The sequence below is a fragment of the Setaria italica genome, chromosome III (genome assembly GCF_000263155.2).
Source record: "Setaria italica strain Yugu1 chromosome III, Setaria_italica_v2.0, whole genome shotgun sequence".
Lineage (NCBI taxonomy): Eukaryota > Viridiplantae > Streptophyta > Magnoliopsida > Poales > Poaceae > Setaria > Setaria italica.
Window position 1 is genome coordinate 2,954,879 of NC_028452.1, and position 16,791 is coordinate 2,971,669.

General features: G+C 49.4%; 2 protein-coding genes across 2 annotated transcripts; both read right to left on the reverse strand.

Moving 5' to 3' along the window:
• Nucleotides 1-996: 996 nt before the first annotated feature.
• Nucleotides 997-2,653, reverse strand: LOC101782377 (uncharacterized protein At4g08330, chloroplastic). Its single transcript, XM_004960311.4, has 2 exons — nt 2,362-2,653; nt 997-2,267 (listed from the first exon to the last, which is right to left on the reverse strand). The coding sequence occupies exons 1-2, from the start codon at nt 2,433-2,435 to the stop codon at nt 1,898-1,900; spliced, it is 444 nt and encodes a 147-aa protein (XP_004960368.1). The 5' UTR covers nt 2,436-2,653; the 3' UTR covers nt 997-1,897.
• Nucleotides 2,654-3,135: 482 nt separating this feature from the next.
• On the reverse strand, nt 3,136-9,711 carry LOC111256673. Its single transcript, XM_022825023.1, has 3 exons — nt 9,162-9,711; nt 8,013-8,141; nt 3,136-3,140 (listed from the first exon to the last, which is right to left on the reverse strand). Exons 1-3 carry the CDS (start codon nt 9,709-9,711, stop codon nt 3,136-3,138), a joined length of 684 nt encoding a protein of 227 aa, XP_022680758.1.
• Between the last annotated feature and the right edge of the window lie 7,080 nt (nt 9,712-16,791).

A 16,791-nucleotide genomic window follows, 5' to 3' on the forward strand; every position in this document is an offset into this window, starting at 1 on the left:
ATCACTTTTCTTTTTTTTCCCAAAGACATGTATAGCACATTTTTCATTAAGAAGAGAATTACAGTGACGCAATTTTAGAAAAGATCTTAAAATATAGAATATAGAGTTACAAGAACCATCACCTACGACCAACAACGGAAACACAACAACAGAAAAAAAAGAACCACAACACCACCCCCACCTTAAACACGACCTAAGACGCTTGAAACCTGCAAGAGATAAGGACACCATGAACACATGCATATCACCGATTGCCTAACAACCCCGAACCAGCAGAGGTAGAGCGAGAATGTCATACAAGACGATGCCTCTAGGAGGAGCGATGCCAACGTCGCCATTGTCCATTGTCCACGAAGGAGCAGACCAAATCTTCACCTGGCAAAACCAAATGAATTTGGTGGCCACAACAACACCCTTAACGAGGTGAGCTACATTAAGGAATGCAACCGTTGTCGGCATCAGCGAATGCCGGGCAAAGCTTTCACTAAGGCCCCAAAACCAACTCCATGCAGCTAACCGCCAAGGCCTGCATGAGAGGCAAATCGATGGGATGGCAACGAGCAATCCACGGCGACGACGACGGGGAACATCCGCAAGCCAGTGATCGCCATCACAACGACCAAGGGCCTCTAGCCTTGTAGCCCATGGCGGGGAGAGACGACCTTGAAGAGAACGACCATGACCTTGTGGGGAAGGCAGTGGGGGAGAAAGACCTTGGGGCCACCCGGCCACCCCTGGACAGTGGATCCGAAGACCGGTGGCTTAAAGTTGCCCCTGCTGCCGAAGGAAGAGCGACGATGCAGTACGAAGGAGCGACCTTGCACCATGCCGACCATCGAAAAGAGCGAACCCGGTGACTCCACCTTGCGGGCCACGGTGACACCGTCAAGCCCCCCGCCTCTTCCGCATCCTCCAAGCCGCAGGCACCATTCCCAGTGCGACGACAGTACCGGGAGCAGGGTTTGCCCTTGCCAACCCAACCGGAGGCCACAACAAGTCAGGGGAGCCCGGGGAAGATGGTGGCCAGCGAATCCGATGAAGAGGGGGAGGAGCGACCTTGCGCCATGCCGGCCACCGGGAGGCGACCGGCGGCCAGGGGACTGCCACCACTCCCGGACGGCAAGTCCTGGCCCAAGACGCACAGATCGGGACCCAGACGGTGGATCCAGTGACTGAGCTGGCCAGAGAGAGAAAGAGCGGCGACGGTCGGCGATAGGCAAGCCGACGGAGGCGACCTAGGGTTTGCCGGGGGAGAAGAGGAGGCCACCGCCGACGCGGCCCGTGGGCGCCTGCGGCGGTGGCCGGACGGGCGGAGCGGGTGGGGGGCTAGCAGCCCACGGCCGCCACGCGCAGCCCGCCGAAGCTCCTCTGATGGCAACCATGGTGACTCTGACGAACAGGAGACCAATCCTAGCAAGTAGTAGGCAGATCTAGCGAGGGGCGTGGCAGATCCGACAACCGAGAGGATGAATTCAGCCTTTGGCGCCGCCGACGACCTCTACCGATGGAGGGAGACACGACCATGTTGGGGCTAAGTGGGGAAGGAGGGGAAGGAGGGCCTCGCCGCCGCCACACGAGCTTCCGCGGCTGGCTCTGGTGGTGGCGTGGCTGGGAGAGGGTGGGGGAGCTTGGTGGCGGCGGTGGTGCCGCCGTGCCCAACCTCCCTCAAATCAAATCACTTTTCTTTTGAATATAAAAAAATTACAAAGAAAAGTGGGGGTCAGCGTCGATTTGTACATTTCTTGAGATGCAAGCGAGAGCGGCCTGCAGACGGAAACACGGGCGACAGCGACTTGTGCAGGTAAAAAACAGCAGCAAACGCGTCAGGAAAAAGGAGGAGCAAGACAAGAATCTCAATTCTCAACTCAACAGCATCGAGCAGACGGGAAGGAATCAATCATGGCCCGGGCGGCGAGGTGGCCATGTCGGCGCTGCCGCCGTCATCATCGGCGGCGGAGGCCAGCGGCTGGAGCGCGCGGATCTTGATGTCGTAGCGCGGGGACCTGGCGTCGCCGGCGCGGTCGTCGTAGGCGAACCCGAGGCTGGCGCCGCACTTGCGGCAGAGCAGTCGGGTGCGGCGCACGAAGAGCCTGCGCGCGCGCACGTCGACGCAGCGGAACTCGTCGGCGTGGCCGAAGCGCGCGTCGTCGATGGCGTCGAAGGGCACCACCCCGCGCCGCGCCGCGCGGCCGTACCCGCCGCCCACGATCCCCGCCGTGTTCCGGTCCGACGACCGCAGCCGCAGGTCGTACCCGCACGCGCCGCAGCTGCCGTGATGGATGATGAGCTTTCGTCAGCCGGAGAACTAACCCGTCGTGATCCTCGGAGCAGAAACCAAGTCGAGGCAAAGAGAGCACTGACCAGTAGGTGACGGCGGAGAGGCTCCTCTGGAGGGCCGACGCGTCCTTCTTCTCCATGTCCGTCGGTTGCTCCATCGGCGAGCTTGCCTCGTGTTCTTGGCAGGCAGTTAACTGTCGCTGGATTGGTTGGGATCTTGCGTTGCCTTGTCGACACTCTTCACTCGGTTGAAGACAGACAAGTCAGCCAGCATATATAGAGGTAGAGATGCTGGGAGTGGGAGAGCCAGGAGGGCTTTGCAGTTGCAGGGGAAATTGCAGTTGCAACTGCAAGGAAGGTGGCAGGTGAGGCGTGGCGTGGGTCTGCGCCGACCGCGCGGGGATGGCGCGTGGAGGTGGAGCACATCAGCACAGCTCTGCCCGTGGCCAGGGACGGTCCCATAATTATGACGTGGACACGCGCACGATGTGGCTTCCATGCATGATGTGGGGCGGTGAGCGGGGTGCGTGCGTGCTCCCTGCCAGAGTGCCAGGCTTGCCCACGTTCCAACCAACCCAATCATCAGGGCAACTGGAACACTGGATAGATGCGCATGCGCTTACTTCTTCCTCCACACTTCGGCGAGGATATGGCATGGCAGCGCTGCCGCCCGAACGCCGATGATCCCCGGCCGCGGCGGGCACCGTGCTAGCATCAGGCAAGGATAAAATGTCCTGCAAATTGTGCAGTTTGCTGGCTTCTCATGCTGATGTACTAGTACGAGTGGAGTCAACGCAGCGCTAGCAGTACGAGTAGCATTAAACTTCTGCCTGCCTTTTTGACGTTTGACTTCTGAGCTTAACCTGAGCGAAAAGAATGGTGTGTGAGTGCAGCAAACCTGGTCTTATCGTCCATGGGCTAGACTCGGCCCAAGATGTTACTTTTGGGCCTCAAGGCCCTCAAGCATCTTTCAAGTTTGGGCTTGTCTTCTCGAAGAAGATAGGCCTGATTGAGCTTATGGAGGCCAATTTTGGGCCAATATTCCGATGCCCTCTATTCCGTGGCCATCGAAAGACTTTATCAAAATTAAGATAATTTATAACTTACGAGTAGAAATGCCGTTCGTAGCACGTTGCTACAGGTCCTTACTTCTCTCACATTATTATGCTCTCATGTTATTATTCACTTATTCCTAATATGTTAGCTTCGCTTCATAATGTGTTGGTGCGTTGTCCCTAATAGTCCTCTCTTTACAAGTATAGTAGTAGAAGACATTTGCGGTTGCTTTGATGCTATATGTTTATTATGTGGGACCCACACATGGAAGTCAAAAAAATTCACCGCTTAACCTCCGCTCTATCCATTCATTCGATTTTCCCTGTACTCATCATCATCCAACCAGTCGCTACCTTTTCGTCCATCAATGCCACCCGCATCTGGCCCTATCCTCGTCATCGCCCAGGCAAGCGCTCGTCCTCCCCGTGCCTAGCCTCATTCCCGCTTCGAGCGCTAGGCCACAGTGCCTCTAGCCGCCATGAGCAGGAGTGCGTCCTCCTCCTCTTCTCGTTTCCATCCACCTCCCTTCTATAATCCACTCTAAATCGTTCCAATTAAGTGCAAAATCAGACCCCCAATTGCTAGATGTGGAGGCCTTAGTTCCGGATCTGAAGAGGATGGACATCATTGAGAGGCGGTGTGAGGTCCCGGCCTACGCCCATGTTTGCGTTGCCTGCTGATTGCCACTGTACCCCCCTCCCTAGCGCCATGCCCTCGCTGGCACATGGCTCTACTTGGTTGATTGTAAGGAGGCACTCGGTCCTTGTTTCTTTTTCCCTTCATCCTCTCTCCTTCACCCCTTAGGTCCAGATGGCGGGTAGGGCGTGTAGCCCGAGGGAGCAGCTGCCCGCTAGGGCGAGCGGCAGTAGTGCGTGGGGAGAGTTGGCCACGCGAGGGACGGAGCAGTGGCGCGCATCTCGCGCCGTCACCGGCAAGTGCGCTATGTGGGGGGCCAAAAGAACAGGAGGAAAGGCTAGACCTCGGGTCAATTGCATTAAAGTTTGGAGACTTTTTAAAAAAGTCAAGAACTATTTCAAAAATTGTGGGTTGATTACGAAAAAGTTGAAGAATTTTTTTTGCAAAATAATCACAACGATCGGAATAAACAACCGGTAGAGAAGATAAAATTAGATGATTTTTTTTTTAACAGAGAGAGGTGCTAGGCGAGGCGGTGTTGCTCGGCCTAATCACCTAGCCTAGCTTGCCTACATAGGGACGCCTTTTGTAACAAAGGTGGCGAGATAGATGCAGATAGTTCTCACGTAATCCAAATTGGGAGTCCATTCTTTTTTTTAAAAAAACCAACTGAATAACAGCGTCTACACGCACAAGCTTTTTTGTCGCAAAGAAACTCAGGCAGGTGACTTATCAAAATCGGTCGGGGGCAACAATACCTGCTTTCTGGGATGGGATCGTGCATGGGACCCTGCACTGCAGGCTCTCTCCGTTCTATCGTCTCTGTTCGTTCGATGACAGCGCCAATGTTTATTTCAAAAAAAAAAAGATGACCGCGTCAATGAGAGTCGAGAAATTTGGGTCTCGCCGATGCTAACCGGACACCAGACGCAATCATTTGCTTCTAAATGCGCACGCAGGTGCTCGGTTAGTGACCCTGATTGATCTGGATTTTACGAATTAATTGGTCGTCCATCATCGATGTTTGCTGCACCCTCCACACTCTGTCTCCGAGCGATGGCCTTTTGCTTTCAGATAAGTATATAACATTATAACAGGACAGCACCCTGTCTGTTCATTGCACGGGTCGAATCGGTTCCAGCATCGGAGCTGAAGGCAACGTTTGGATGCGTTGCAGCAGGGTGACTGACCTTTGGTGTTGTTTCGATCGTGCTCCTGTTCTATACAGTGTTTTCATTTCGACATTTCCATTCTGCCAGTCTATAGGTCGAGGAAGAGACAGAGCCTCCCTACATCTATGGTGCGAACTCATGTAATCTGGTATATACACCGTCGACATCTCACTCTCACACCTACTCCCTCCATCCCAAATTATAAGTCGTTTTGGCTTTTATAGATACTATGTATAACAAAGTCTACGAATCTAATAAAATTAAAATAATCTATAATTTGGGACAAAGAAGAATTGTTGGTTCTCATGTATGGTGCATGCCGATGGCATCGGTAGAGTAAAATCTACTTTGCCCTCCTTCGAAAATCAGAAATCATACAGACACATCTTAACTTACTGGTCAAATTACCCCCTTATTGTTGTTAAATGTTTGCACACATTTCGCTTTCGGCTGAAGATGATAAACCACGAAACCACACATTTCATTACCAAAAAAATGTTAATATGGTACCAGCTACTTGTATATATACAGTAGCCAGAAGGCCTGATTACATTGGACACAAACGACTCGAGTCAACGCACGCAGCATCTATTACTCGGAGTAGGATCGGCTCCTCTCTCCTCATTATGTTTAATGGCGCTAGCAAGATCGATAGAGCAACACTTGGATGGCCACAACTTGTGGGCGTATAGTTTATCTCAGTGGATGAACTATTTTACTATACACATGTACATCATCTCATGGATTTTTCCTAAGATGCATGACTTGACTCGATCAGGTGTACACGCGTACGTACTGGGCTATACCTCAACGTATCCCTAACCACTGATTGTGTTTTCGAGCCAACAGAACTGGAAAAACTAATACGTTACCCGACGAAACCGGCTGTCATTGACATGGAGCAGTACCGGGAATGGCGGGAACCTGGACACCTAGGTTGGTAGGCGTCCTATCCACGTGTACCTACTGCTCCCTCCGGTTATTCTAACTTTTTTTAAAGTCAAAATATCTGACTAAATTTATACAATAAACTGCTAACATTCATGATATCAAATAACTACTATTAGTTTCTTCATTAAATATATTTTTATAGTATATTTATTCGGTACCATAAATTTTTGTGATCCTCTTTATAATTTTGATCAAATATAAAATGATTTGAGTGAAATAACTTATAATTTGGAGGGAGTAGACATAAAATTCATTTTGACAATACACAATATATAAGGTGGTCATTCTGTTTCGTTTCTATCACATAGTGCATTATTATTACCTCTCCCTCTCTTTCATCTTTTTACATCCTCTTTTTACATCCGTGATTAATGCAGTGTCCAGGGAGGTAGATGCCTACCAGGCTACCATAGCGTTTCTCGAAAAAAAGAATCAAGCTTCCTCTCCTGCCAGCGATTCAACCCGGACGTCGATCTACCACCTGTTCACAAGTGAAACTGTGGCGGAACCGCCTAAATTAACTTGGCTAAAGCACACTTAAGTCGCCTAAACGCGATCATGTACTTTAAACAAGTCAACTTGGTCGTCCGTCGGATTTCCTCCGATAAAACCACGTAACGCAGGATCGAGAAAGCAAAACTCACACGATGGTGAGTGGTTACAGAGATTACAACAGTCCACCCAGATTAAACAAAGTGCATCGATTTATTACAACATAAAGTTCAGAAATTCAAACATAGTTTGTAGAGTGTTCAAGCAGCGGAAATAAAACGCACGGAAACTAAACGTCGATGCACGATATCATGAAGAAGCCGATCATGACATCACTGACCCCTGTCCTCGCCGTCCGAGGAGGGATCCCACTCGACCGTCCAACCCGGAGGGAGCTGGGTAGACCAAGCAGAACTAGCAGCGAACTCAGGAACATCATCCTCACCTGAAAAGAGGTGCCACAACAAGGCTGAGCAACTATGCTCAACAAGACTTAACCGACCTGTGGTACTAATCCACTAACACCTAGACATGCAAGCTTTTTGGCTCTGGGTTTTGTTTTGCCAAAAACGACTAGTGTAGGTCCTTACTTTCAACATTTTAGCCACCAGTTCTACTGTTGTTCATCATTCTAAGTTAGCAGCTATACTAAACAAGCATAGTTTTCCAAGCAATTAATAACAAGTAACAATATTATATCATCATCATCTTTCATTCTTACTCAGTGTAGCATAGCGATCAAGTAGTCCCACACTGTGAGAGGCAGACGAATCGATTCGAATTTATTAACCATGCATGGCGAACCTAATCCCACGACATCCGCGCACCACGAAGGGTCGCTTCACTTGTCAGCCGTCCCCATCGATCCCTAGGTACGTGTCAGGTCCAAACTTCCTTTGGCATGCAATGCTCCACAGTCCCGGTCTCTACCATACTATGACCGCCATTGCACCCACATGATGCACCATGGGAACGACGTTCCAAGGACAGCAGGGGTATAAGCCACGTCCCAGTTCAATCAGGTACTAGGCTTCCCCATCCCATACTAGGTATGAGATTAGTACTTTCAAACACTTGATCACGAACACCATCACCTTTCGACCTTAGTCCAATTTCAAGTAGACAGACGGGGCAAACCACCGAGTACCAACATAAGCCCAGCCCCGTCCATCATCCTTATAGTTGCAACGAAAAGAAAATCATTCAACTCCTATAACTCGCGAGTGACAGGAAATCACTCGACTTTTACCGAGTCCTATTTAGCATTGCAACTACTCGACTTCTTATACTAGTGTTCAGATCAAGGGGCACTGTATTCATGCATCTATGGTTTCAATCAATTCCTATAAACGTAAATGCATAATCAAAACAACCAATATGTTGCAAGTATTTAAACATAGGAATTTATGCTCCGGGGCTTGCCTTCACACTCGGAGTTAGCGAACTGGTCCTCGGCTTGCTCTAGCACGGGCTCGACTTCGGCGTGGTGTAGATCCGCTACAGCTTCCTCTTCGGGCGTCGGGTGCAGCTCGTATGTACCGTCGGCGATGTTAACTTCTACATGAAATGCAGGTGCAAATGATTCAACATGCAAAACCAAGAGTCTGAAAGGCATTTCATATATTATTCCTTTTTATCTTTCTCTAAAAAGGAAAGAGGTTTTCATTAACTTTCAAACCAAGTCTCATAATTATCCTGTGAACTACACCTCATTCCTGAATTATTCCAAGTGGTTTCATATTTTTATCATCTCTGGATTTATCATTATGCAAAAAGAAAAATCTACCCGTAGATTTCAATTAATAAACTAAAACAGTAACTTAAATGTCTAAGCTAGGCTCTAAACCATTTTTCTAAGCTTTTATTCTCTGAAACAAACACTTGAGAGTTGGATTTACCTTTTTAGCATTTTTCTGTGATTTGCTATGATTTAAACTAGCTTAAACAAGGATTAAATCATATAACATTAATTCTAACAGAGACATGTGTAAACTTATTTTTATACGAAACTACACAGAATATTGAGTCTAACAAAATTTATCTTGCATTTTTAGCATTTTTCTACACTTTTCTATGCCTTTTTAAACTTTCAGCCTTTTTAGATCTAGAAAAAAAAAAAGAAAACCGAGGAAATCTTCAAATCTAGCCCTCCAGTCTATGGGTTAAATGCGTAGAGGCCCCTGGATCTTGCGCCTACACCCCTGGACAAAAACCCACCTCAAACATAAATCCCACGATTTTCCCCATAACCCCCTGACTTTCTTTTCCACTCGCAACTAGACCCCTGGCCTTCTTCTTCCTCTGGAACAGAACGCACAGCACAGCAAAACAGACAGGCTTGGCCGGCGTTCGGGCTTGGGCCAGCGGCGGTAGGGGGAGGGCAGCGGGGCGGCTTGGGGGCGAGGAGGGGCTGCGCAGCAGGGCCAACGGCTCCCAGGAGCAGGTCCAGAGACGCGGATCGGGGCGGCGCAGAAGGGGCTCCGCGGGCGGCGAGGAACGCCGTCGACATGAGCGGAACGAGCGCGGAAAGTTGACCCCAGAGGAAATCGAGCGCGAGCATGATGATCAGTGTCTTACCGCGGTTCCGTTTGAGTGGTTGGTTGACGACGAGGATGACTGGAAGATGGTGTTCCGCGGTGAGGCAGTGGGGGTGGCGGGTGGAGTTCCTGGAGTTGGGGAAAGTGGGATTCCGGGCGATGGGGTGGATGGCAGGCGACGAGGAGTGTCCGAGGGTGTGGCTGAGGAAGTGGAGGAGCCTCAGGCGTGGGCTATTAGACAGAGGCGGAGGGAGCTGGCCAGATTTCGTCTGGGAACGGGAACCTCTCGAGCTGCCGGTTTGGGGCAAGAACTTTCTGTTGGAGGGCACGGGGGCTTGGAAAGGAGGCAGGAGACTGGAGGAGGGTGGTTTGGAGGATGGGGCGCTAGTACACTGCTGCGGGGTGGACCGGCCACGGCGGGCGCCATTGGCGGACATGGGAGGTGACTTGGCGGGTGCACTTGCAGGCGGGCGCTGCAGGCGAAGCAGGCATGCACGGGTGAACGGCTCCATCAGGGCGCTGCAGGCGAGGCCGAGGAGCTGTGGCGTCTTGTCTCGGGCGTGCGTTGGTGGGCACGGCGGCGGTGGCATGCCAGAGCGTCGCAGGGCGCGGCCGGCGAGGGGAGCGCGGCGCACGCGTGCTCGGCGTGAGCTCTGGTGCGGGATTTGCGGGATCGGACGATAGGGCAATCTTCGAGCGCGATCTTCTCCAGATTTTTGAACTGCACAACCCCTACTCCCTTTACAAAAGTTGTAGGCCTAGGATCTAAGTTCAATTCTTGTAATTGTCTTGATTTCAAATTCGAAGCCGAAATGAAGATAAAACGCTTCAAAGTTTGGCAAGATCCGAAAGTTTCAGACTTGAACACTTCAGCCATTTTTGACAGTGTTGACCATTTTAGCTGCGTTTGACCTCGTTTTTAAAAACCTTCTGTGCAGATTTTGGCCTATGCTCAAAAATAAAAGTTGTTAAGGACTCGTAGCACTAAAACTTTCATAAAAGGTTTGTCATTAGCATACATTCGAAAATGTGAGAAAAAGGGCTCCAAAGTTCTGACTTTATTTTATCTGCACCTTTCGGCCCAGATTTGTAATTCAATATTTTGACCCTTTTCTGATCAGTTTCAAGCAAAAAGCTAATTACAAAAGTTGTTAGAATTTGTGAGTTATACAACTCTTAGTTAGGCATATTTTTAAGTTTTTGAGCAAAAAATTGAGTTATGGCTTGAACACGTGTTTAGCTTGTGAGGGGCAAAAGGGGTCATTTTACTTGGGTGCAAGGCTGTTCATTGGTTCCATTAAGCTCTAATGACTTCACTTAAGCTCAAAGAAGGTAAATTTTAGCTCGTTTGCTACAGCCTACCCCCCTTAAAGGAATCTCGCCCCGAGATTCGAGTGAAAGAAAAAGAACTAGTGTGGCTTGGGTATCGTACCTCCCTGATCGAAAAGAAATCCACGGAAGTGGGTATTAAGATACTCCTCCGTTTCCCATGTGGCTTCGGCTTCTGTGTGATGACTCCACTGAACTTTGAACATCCTCATTATTTTGTTCCGGGTCTTCCTTTCCTTGCGATCAACAATCTTGATTGGGTACTCCACATAGGAAAGATCCGGGTCTATCGATACCTCTTCTTGCTCAATAATTGCCGTGGGAACTCGTACACACTTCTTGAGCTGCGATACGTGGAATATGTCGTGTATAGCTGAAAGTCTGTTAGGGAGTTTAACTCTATATGCGACTGGTCCGCATATTTCCACGATCTCATAGGGACCAATGTATCGGGGAGCCAATTTTCCTTTGATCCCAAACCGTTGTACACCCTTAGTCGGTGAGACTCGGAGGTATACATGATCACCAATATCAAACTGTAAGGGCCTTCTCCTTTTGTCAAAATAGCTTTTCTGTCGTGATTGGGCGGCTTTAAGATTTGCCTGAATTATTTTAACTTGCTCTTCGGCTTCAACTACTAGATCAGGCCCGTAGGTTTGTCTTTCTCCTGCTTGTGACCAATTTAAAGGTGTTCGACACCTTCGACCATATAGGGCTTCAAATGGTGCCATTTTCAAGCTAGCTTGGTAGCTATTGTTATAGGAAAATTCCGCTAATGGCAAACATTTATCCCAATTCTTGTCATAATGTATGACGCAAGCACGTAGCATGTCTTCTAGAATTTGATTCACTCTTTCTGTTTGGCCATCAGTCTGAGGGTGATATGTTGAGCTACGGATTAGCTTAGTGCCAAGTGCGGACTGTAGTTGTTCCCAAAAGCGTGCGATGAATTGAACTCCTCGATCAGAGATGATTGTCTTCGGCACACCATGTAGGGACACAATACGGTCAAGATACAATTCTGCATATTTCCGAGCGGTGTAGGTAGTGTGAACAGGAAGGAAATGTGCCGTCTTGGTAAGACGGTCCACTATAACCCAGATAGAATCATGGCGCTGAGAAGTAACGGGTAATCCCACAATGAAATCCATGCTGATATCTTCCCATTTCCAAGATGGAATAGGTAGCGGTTGCAAGGTACCTGCTACCTTCAAGTGGCTTGCCTTGATACGTTGACACGTGTCGCATTCCGAGACATAGCGTGCAATTTCCGGTTTCATTCCACTCCACCAAAATGTTTGACGGAGGTCATGATACATCTTATTGCTGCCAGGATGAATCGAGAACTTGGAGAGATGTGCTTCATCCAGGATTTGCTTCCTAAGGTCAGGGTTAGATGGGACAACAAGTCGGTTCTCATAGTACACTATTCCCTTCTCATCTTGTCGGAAATGTTTATACCCCTCATCTCTCTGTGCAACTTTCTCCTTAATTAGCTTTATTTCCTCATCTTCTAATTGTATCAGCCCAACTTGGTCCTCTAAGGTAGATTCAATGGAAACATGACCTAAGGTGCCATGGGAAATAATTTCCAAACTAAGTTTTCCCATCTCATGACATATGGTTTCTGCGAAGTTAGTTGCCGACAAACAATTGCAATGGGCCTTGCGACTGAGAGCATCGGCAACTACATTTGCTTTGCCGGGGTGATAATGCACTTCCAGATCATAATCCTTAATTAATTCCAACCACCTTCTCTGACGCATGTTAAGATCCGCTTGAGTAAAGATATACTTGAGGCTCTTGTGATCAGTGTAGACATTGCAGTGAGTGCCCATAAGATAGTGTCTCCACATCTTCAAGGCATGAATCACGGCTGCCAATTCCAGATCATGTGTCGGGTAATTCAGCTCATGCGGCTGTAACGCTCGTGAGGCATAGGCAATGGCTCGGTTGTCTTGCATGAGAACACACCCAAGTCCAGTGCCGGAGGCGTCACAATACACGTCAAACGGCTCAGTAGTGTCAGGTTGAGCTAGGACTGGAGCAGAGGTTAAAAGTCTTCTCAAGGTGTGGAAAGCTTCTTCACATTTGTCACTCCATGTGAATTTGACTCCTTTCTTCAATAACTCAGTCATAGGCTTAGCTATTTTTGAGAAATCCGGAATGAATCGCCGATAGTAGCCTGCTAGACCAAGAAAGCTTCGGATTTGATGAACCGAAGTGGGTGGCTTCCAGTCCATGACCTCTTGCACTTTGCTGGGGTCGACTGCAATGCCATCTCGAGAAATAGTGTGTCCCAAGAATTTAACATTCTCCAACCAGAACTCACACTTGGAGAACTTCGCGTACAGCTGATGATCTCTCAAGCGTTGAAGAACAATGCGAAGATGCTCGGCATGTTCCTTCTCATTCTTCGAGTACACTAGGATGTCATCAATGAATACCACGACGAATTTGTCCAGCTCGGGCATAAACACCGAATTCATGAGATACATGAAATAAGCAGGTGCATTAGTAAGCCCAAACGACATAACTAGATACTCGTAGAGTCCATACCGTGTGGAGAAAGCCGTTTTGGGAATGTCACACGGTCGGATCTTGATCTGATGATAGCCTGAGCGAAGGTCTATCTTGGAGAATACTCTGGCTCCAGCTAACTGATCAAATAGGACATCAATGCGGGGCAATGGATATTTATTCTTAATCGTCACCGCATTGAGAGGGCGGTAGTCCACACACATGCGTAGACTCTTGTCCTTCTTCTTCACAAACAGTGCTGGACAGCCCCAAGGTGACGTACTTGGGCGAATGAAACCCTTTTCCAACAGTTCATGTAATTGGGTTTTCAGTTCTGCCAGCTCTGCGGGTGGCATTCGATACGGCCTCTTGGATATTGGTGCCGTGCCTGGTTGCAACTCAATAGCAAACTCCATATCCCTGTCAGGTGGCATGCCTGGCAGGTCATCCGGGAATACATCTGGATACTCACAAACAATGGGGATATCTTCCAGTTGGGCCTCAACCATGGGATAAGCACAGGAGTTTATGCACTCTCGGTGGGGTAAGTGGATAGTGGAGGTGCCATACAGTGGTGAGTCTATGTGGACAACTCGGGCGGAGATATCTAGCATTACTCGGTGTTTAGTCATCCAATCCATACCCAAGATAATATCTATTCCCTCTAGACCGAGAATAATAAGATTTTCCTTAAAGAGGGTTCTTCCTAACTTGATAGGTACATTGAGGTTCATTTGATCTGAGGCTATTTTCCCACCTGGGGTAGAGATCATATACGACCCTTTGGTGTGACAGAACCTTAACCCACATCTAGCACCAGTTTTACTTCCGATGAAACTATGAGATGCTCCGGAATCAAATAAAATCAAAACTGGTTGATTATGAATAAGGAATGTACCCGTCATCACCGGTGCGCCTTCTGGGAGTTCTGCCACATTGGTGAAGTTTAGCCTGCCATGACGAACTTGTACTTTGGGCTTCTTTCCCTTGTTCACCATTGCATTGCTCTGGCCGGGGCGTTGATTCTTGTTTCTGGGGCAGTCCTTGGCAAAGTGTCCCACGTTGCCGCAGGTGAAGCAGCGGTTACCATTTGCAGGGCGCGGCGGCGGTGGAAGGTTGCGCTGAGGCGCCTGCGGCTGGAAACCGGGGAAACGAGGTGCTGCCGGTGGTGGAGGGCGAGCAACCCATCTCCCAGGCTGCGCGGGCCTGCGAGGTGCTGAAGGGGGAACCATCCTGAATTTCCGAGCAGGCGGGCTAGGTGATATCATGGGAGCTTTCCGCTTCAGGTCGGCCTTGAGGGCCTTCATGCAGTCTTCCTGGGAAATGGCCAGATTCACCAGCTCATTGTAGGTATCCACTTTGATGGGGTTCAGCCTTTCCTTGAGTTCGAGACTCAAGCCCCTGCGGAACCGATCCCGCTTCTTCTCATCCGTATCCACGTGATAGCTGGCATAGCGGCATAGGTCGTTGAAGGCCTGCGCGTAATGCAGGACGTCGCGACTTCCCTGGGTGAGAGCCAGGAACTCATTGAGCTTGCGCTCCATTAGGCCCTCAGGGATATGATGGCCTCTGAAAGCGGTCTTGAACTCGTCCCAGCTGACGATGTGGTCAGCCGGCAGCATGGCGTGGTAGTGGTCCCACCAGAGGCGGGCAGAACCACGCAGCTGCTGGGCTGCAAACCGTGCCTTGTTGTCATCGGTGCAAGGCGTAGTGAGAAGCTCGAACTTGGATTCCAGAATGTGAATCCATGCATCAGCATCGAGAGGATCCTCAGTCTTGTGGAAGAGCGGGGGCTGGGTCCCTAAGAAATCCTCATAACGAGCAATCTGGGGCTGCTGATGACCCCTTCCTCCCTGAGGCTGGTGTTGCTGCCCTTGGACGATGTGTCGCAAGAGCTCTGTCTGTGCAGCCAAGATCGCCTCTAGCGAAGGCGGGGGAGGCGGTGGTGGCGGAGGTGCTCGATTATCCTCGCTACCACTTGGGATCGAGCTTAAGCGCGCAGTGCGCACCATCTGCAAGAGGGTATCTTTCCATTAGTCACATAATTCGAAAGCTTGCTTAAAAACAAGGAAAAATTATGTGCGGGATCATAAACATAAATCTTGCGGATCCTGAGAAAAACAACAATAAGATCCTTTTGTTGAGTAGGTGCATATCTCTTCTTCTGTATGCACATTGTTTCTCATCTTTGGTCAGTAGTTAGCACATTTCATATGCCACAACTTTTGTATTACGCTCACTGACCAAAACATAAGATAAAGAGATCGAAAAGTGAGCTGAGTGAGTCGTTGTCCGGCTGTTTTTCAGCAATCTGAGCGGTGAAGTTTTGGCTTCTAACACGAGTTTAACAGATCGAAAGGAGCTGAAATTTTACGAGCGATTAGAACACAAGTTTTTGCACAGCTTTGGTATTTAAAAATCAGTTCAAAAGTGAGTGGAGATAGGGTTAAAACTGAGACCAAACAGCAACTATATTTCTGCCAAGTTTTCGGTTACATCGCCAGTCATGACAAAAGCATGTCCATGCATACATAACAAGTCTATGGCAGCAAGGGTACTCAACTCGAGGCTAACCTATTACATCGCCATCCAAAATATAGGTTGCCGAGGAGTAACAACAGAAGACCAACTCGCTACAACAAAAACCTAGAAGTCATCTAAGTTGCCCACGGAGGAAGCGCTGTGCACCGGAGAAGGGGCGTCACCAACTCGGGGCGGAGACTGAACGCCCTCGAAGTCCATGCTCGAGACACCCTCGATCTCCTCGGGGTCTTCCTCCTCCTCCTCCTCCATCGGGTCATTCTCCCCCTGCTGCTCCTGCGCATGGATGGCATTGAGCTCGGCGTGGTGCTCATCCAAGTGCGCATTAGCAACAGCTAGCTCCATCTCAACCTCTAGCTTCTCCTCTGCAAGCAATACCATATCGTGCTCCATATCTGTCACCTCCTCCTCTAGCTCGGTGATCCGGGTCTCCATGTCAGAGATCCGTATACCCCTCTGGATGAGCTGGTACGACTGTTCCACCAAATCTTTCTTGGTGGTATTGAGATGCTCCTGGGTGTCCACAGCTATCCGAGCCAAGACAGCCATAGCTCTCCCCTGGAGCTCGACCAGTCGGTACAATGCATTCATACAACGCGTTGTGGTGGAGAGGGTGAGCTGCGGGTGTGAGGTGACCAACACCTCCATGTTGTTCACCCTATCAAGCCAGTCTGCGTCCAGCCTGTCCCTAGCGGGGAACAAGCCAATCGGATCCAAAAGGACCTCGAAAGGGTGTAGTCTGCAGAACTGAGTGAGGGCCTGCAGGGCAGCGGACTCCCAAGTATCCTCGAGGGTATGACCATATGTCAAAACCTCAAGCTGGGGCCACTGTGGCTGCACTGGGGGTGGAGGTACGACCACACGCACGCTGCACCTTTGCACCCCGTGCTCCAGGTACTCGCGTCCCGCGTAAAGAGGCGGCGACTGGTACCCAAACCACCTCAAGGTGTCCCACAAGATAGCGGGAAAACCCTCGAAGTGTAGGCATGTGGAGTGGGAGGTGCCATCCGTGCCACGCATCACGTGCCCAGGAGCGGCCATCTGGAACCAAGGAGTGATAAAAGAAACGTGAGATTAAAACTCAGGATGAAAACAGATTCTGGTAGGCTAGAGAAAAAGCTCATAACTCAACAAGTACTCATCCAAAAATTCCCAAATTTTACCAACATTCCCTTCTGATAATTGGTAACAAGTTTGATATTCATAAGTGGAGTGAAAACAGATCCTAACAGGGTGATATACTCAGATCTTTGGCAGGTGGCACATGCTGGAATTTTCAG

What these genes read in the sequence shown, in the direction of transcription:
- LOC101782377 (XM_004960311.4), bottom strand. Translation starts at nt 2,435, where the DNA reads ATGGAGCAACCGACGGACATGGAGAAGAAGGACGCGTCGGCCCTCCAG. An exon ending in CTCTCCGCCGTCACCTACTG is followed by an intron (nt 2,268 to 2,361) that starts GTCAGTGCTCTC and finishes CCATCACGGCAG; the next exon opens with CTGCGGCGCGTGCGGGTACG.
- LOC111256673 (XM_022825023.1), bottom strand. Translation starts at nt 9,711, where the DNA reads ATGCCACCGCCGCCGTGCCCACCAACGCACGCCCGAGACAAGACGCCA. An exon ending in ACCACTCAAACGGAACCGCG is followed by an intron (nt 8,142 to 9,161) that starts GTAAGACACTGA and finishes CATTTCATGTAG; the next exon opens with AAGTTAACATCGCCGACGGT.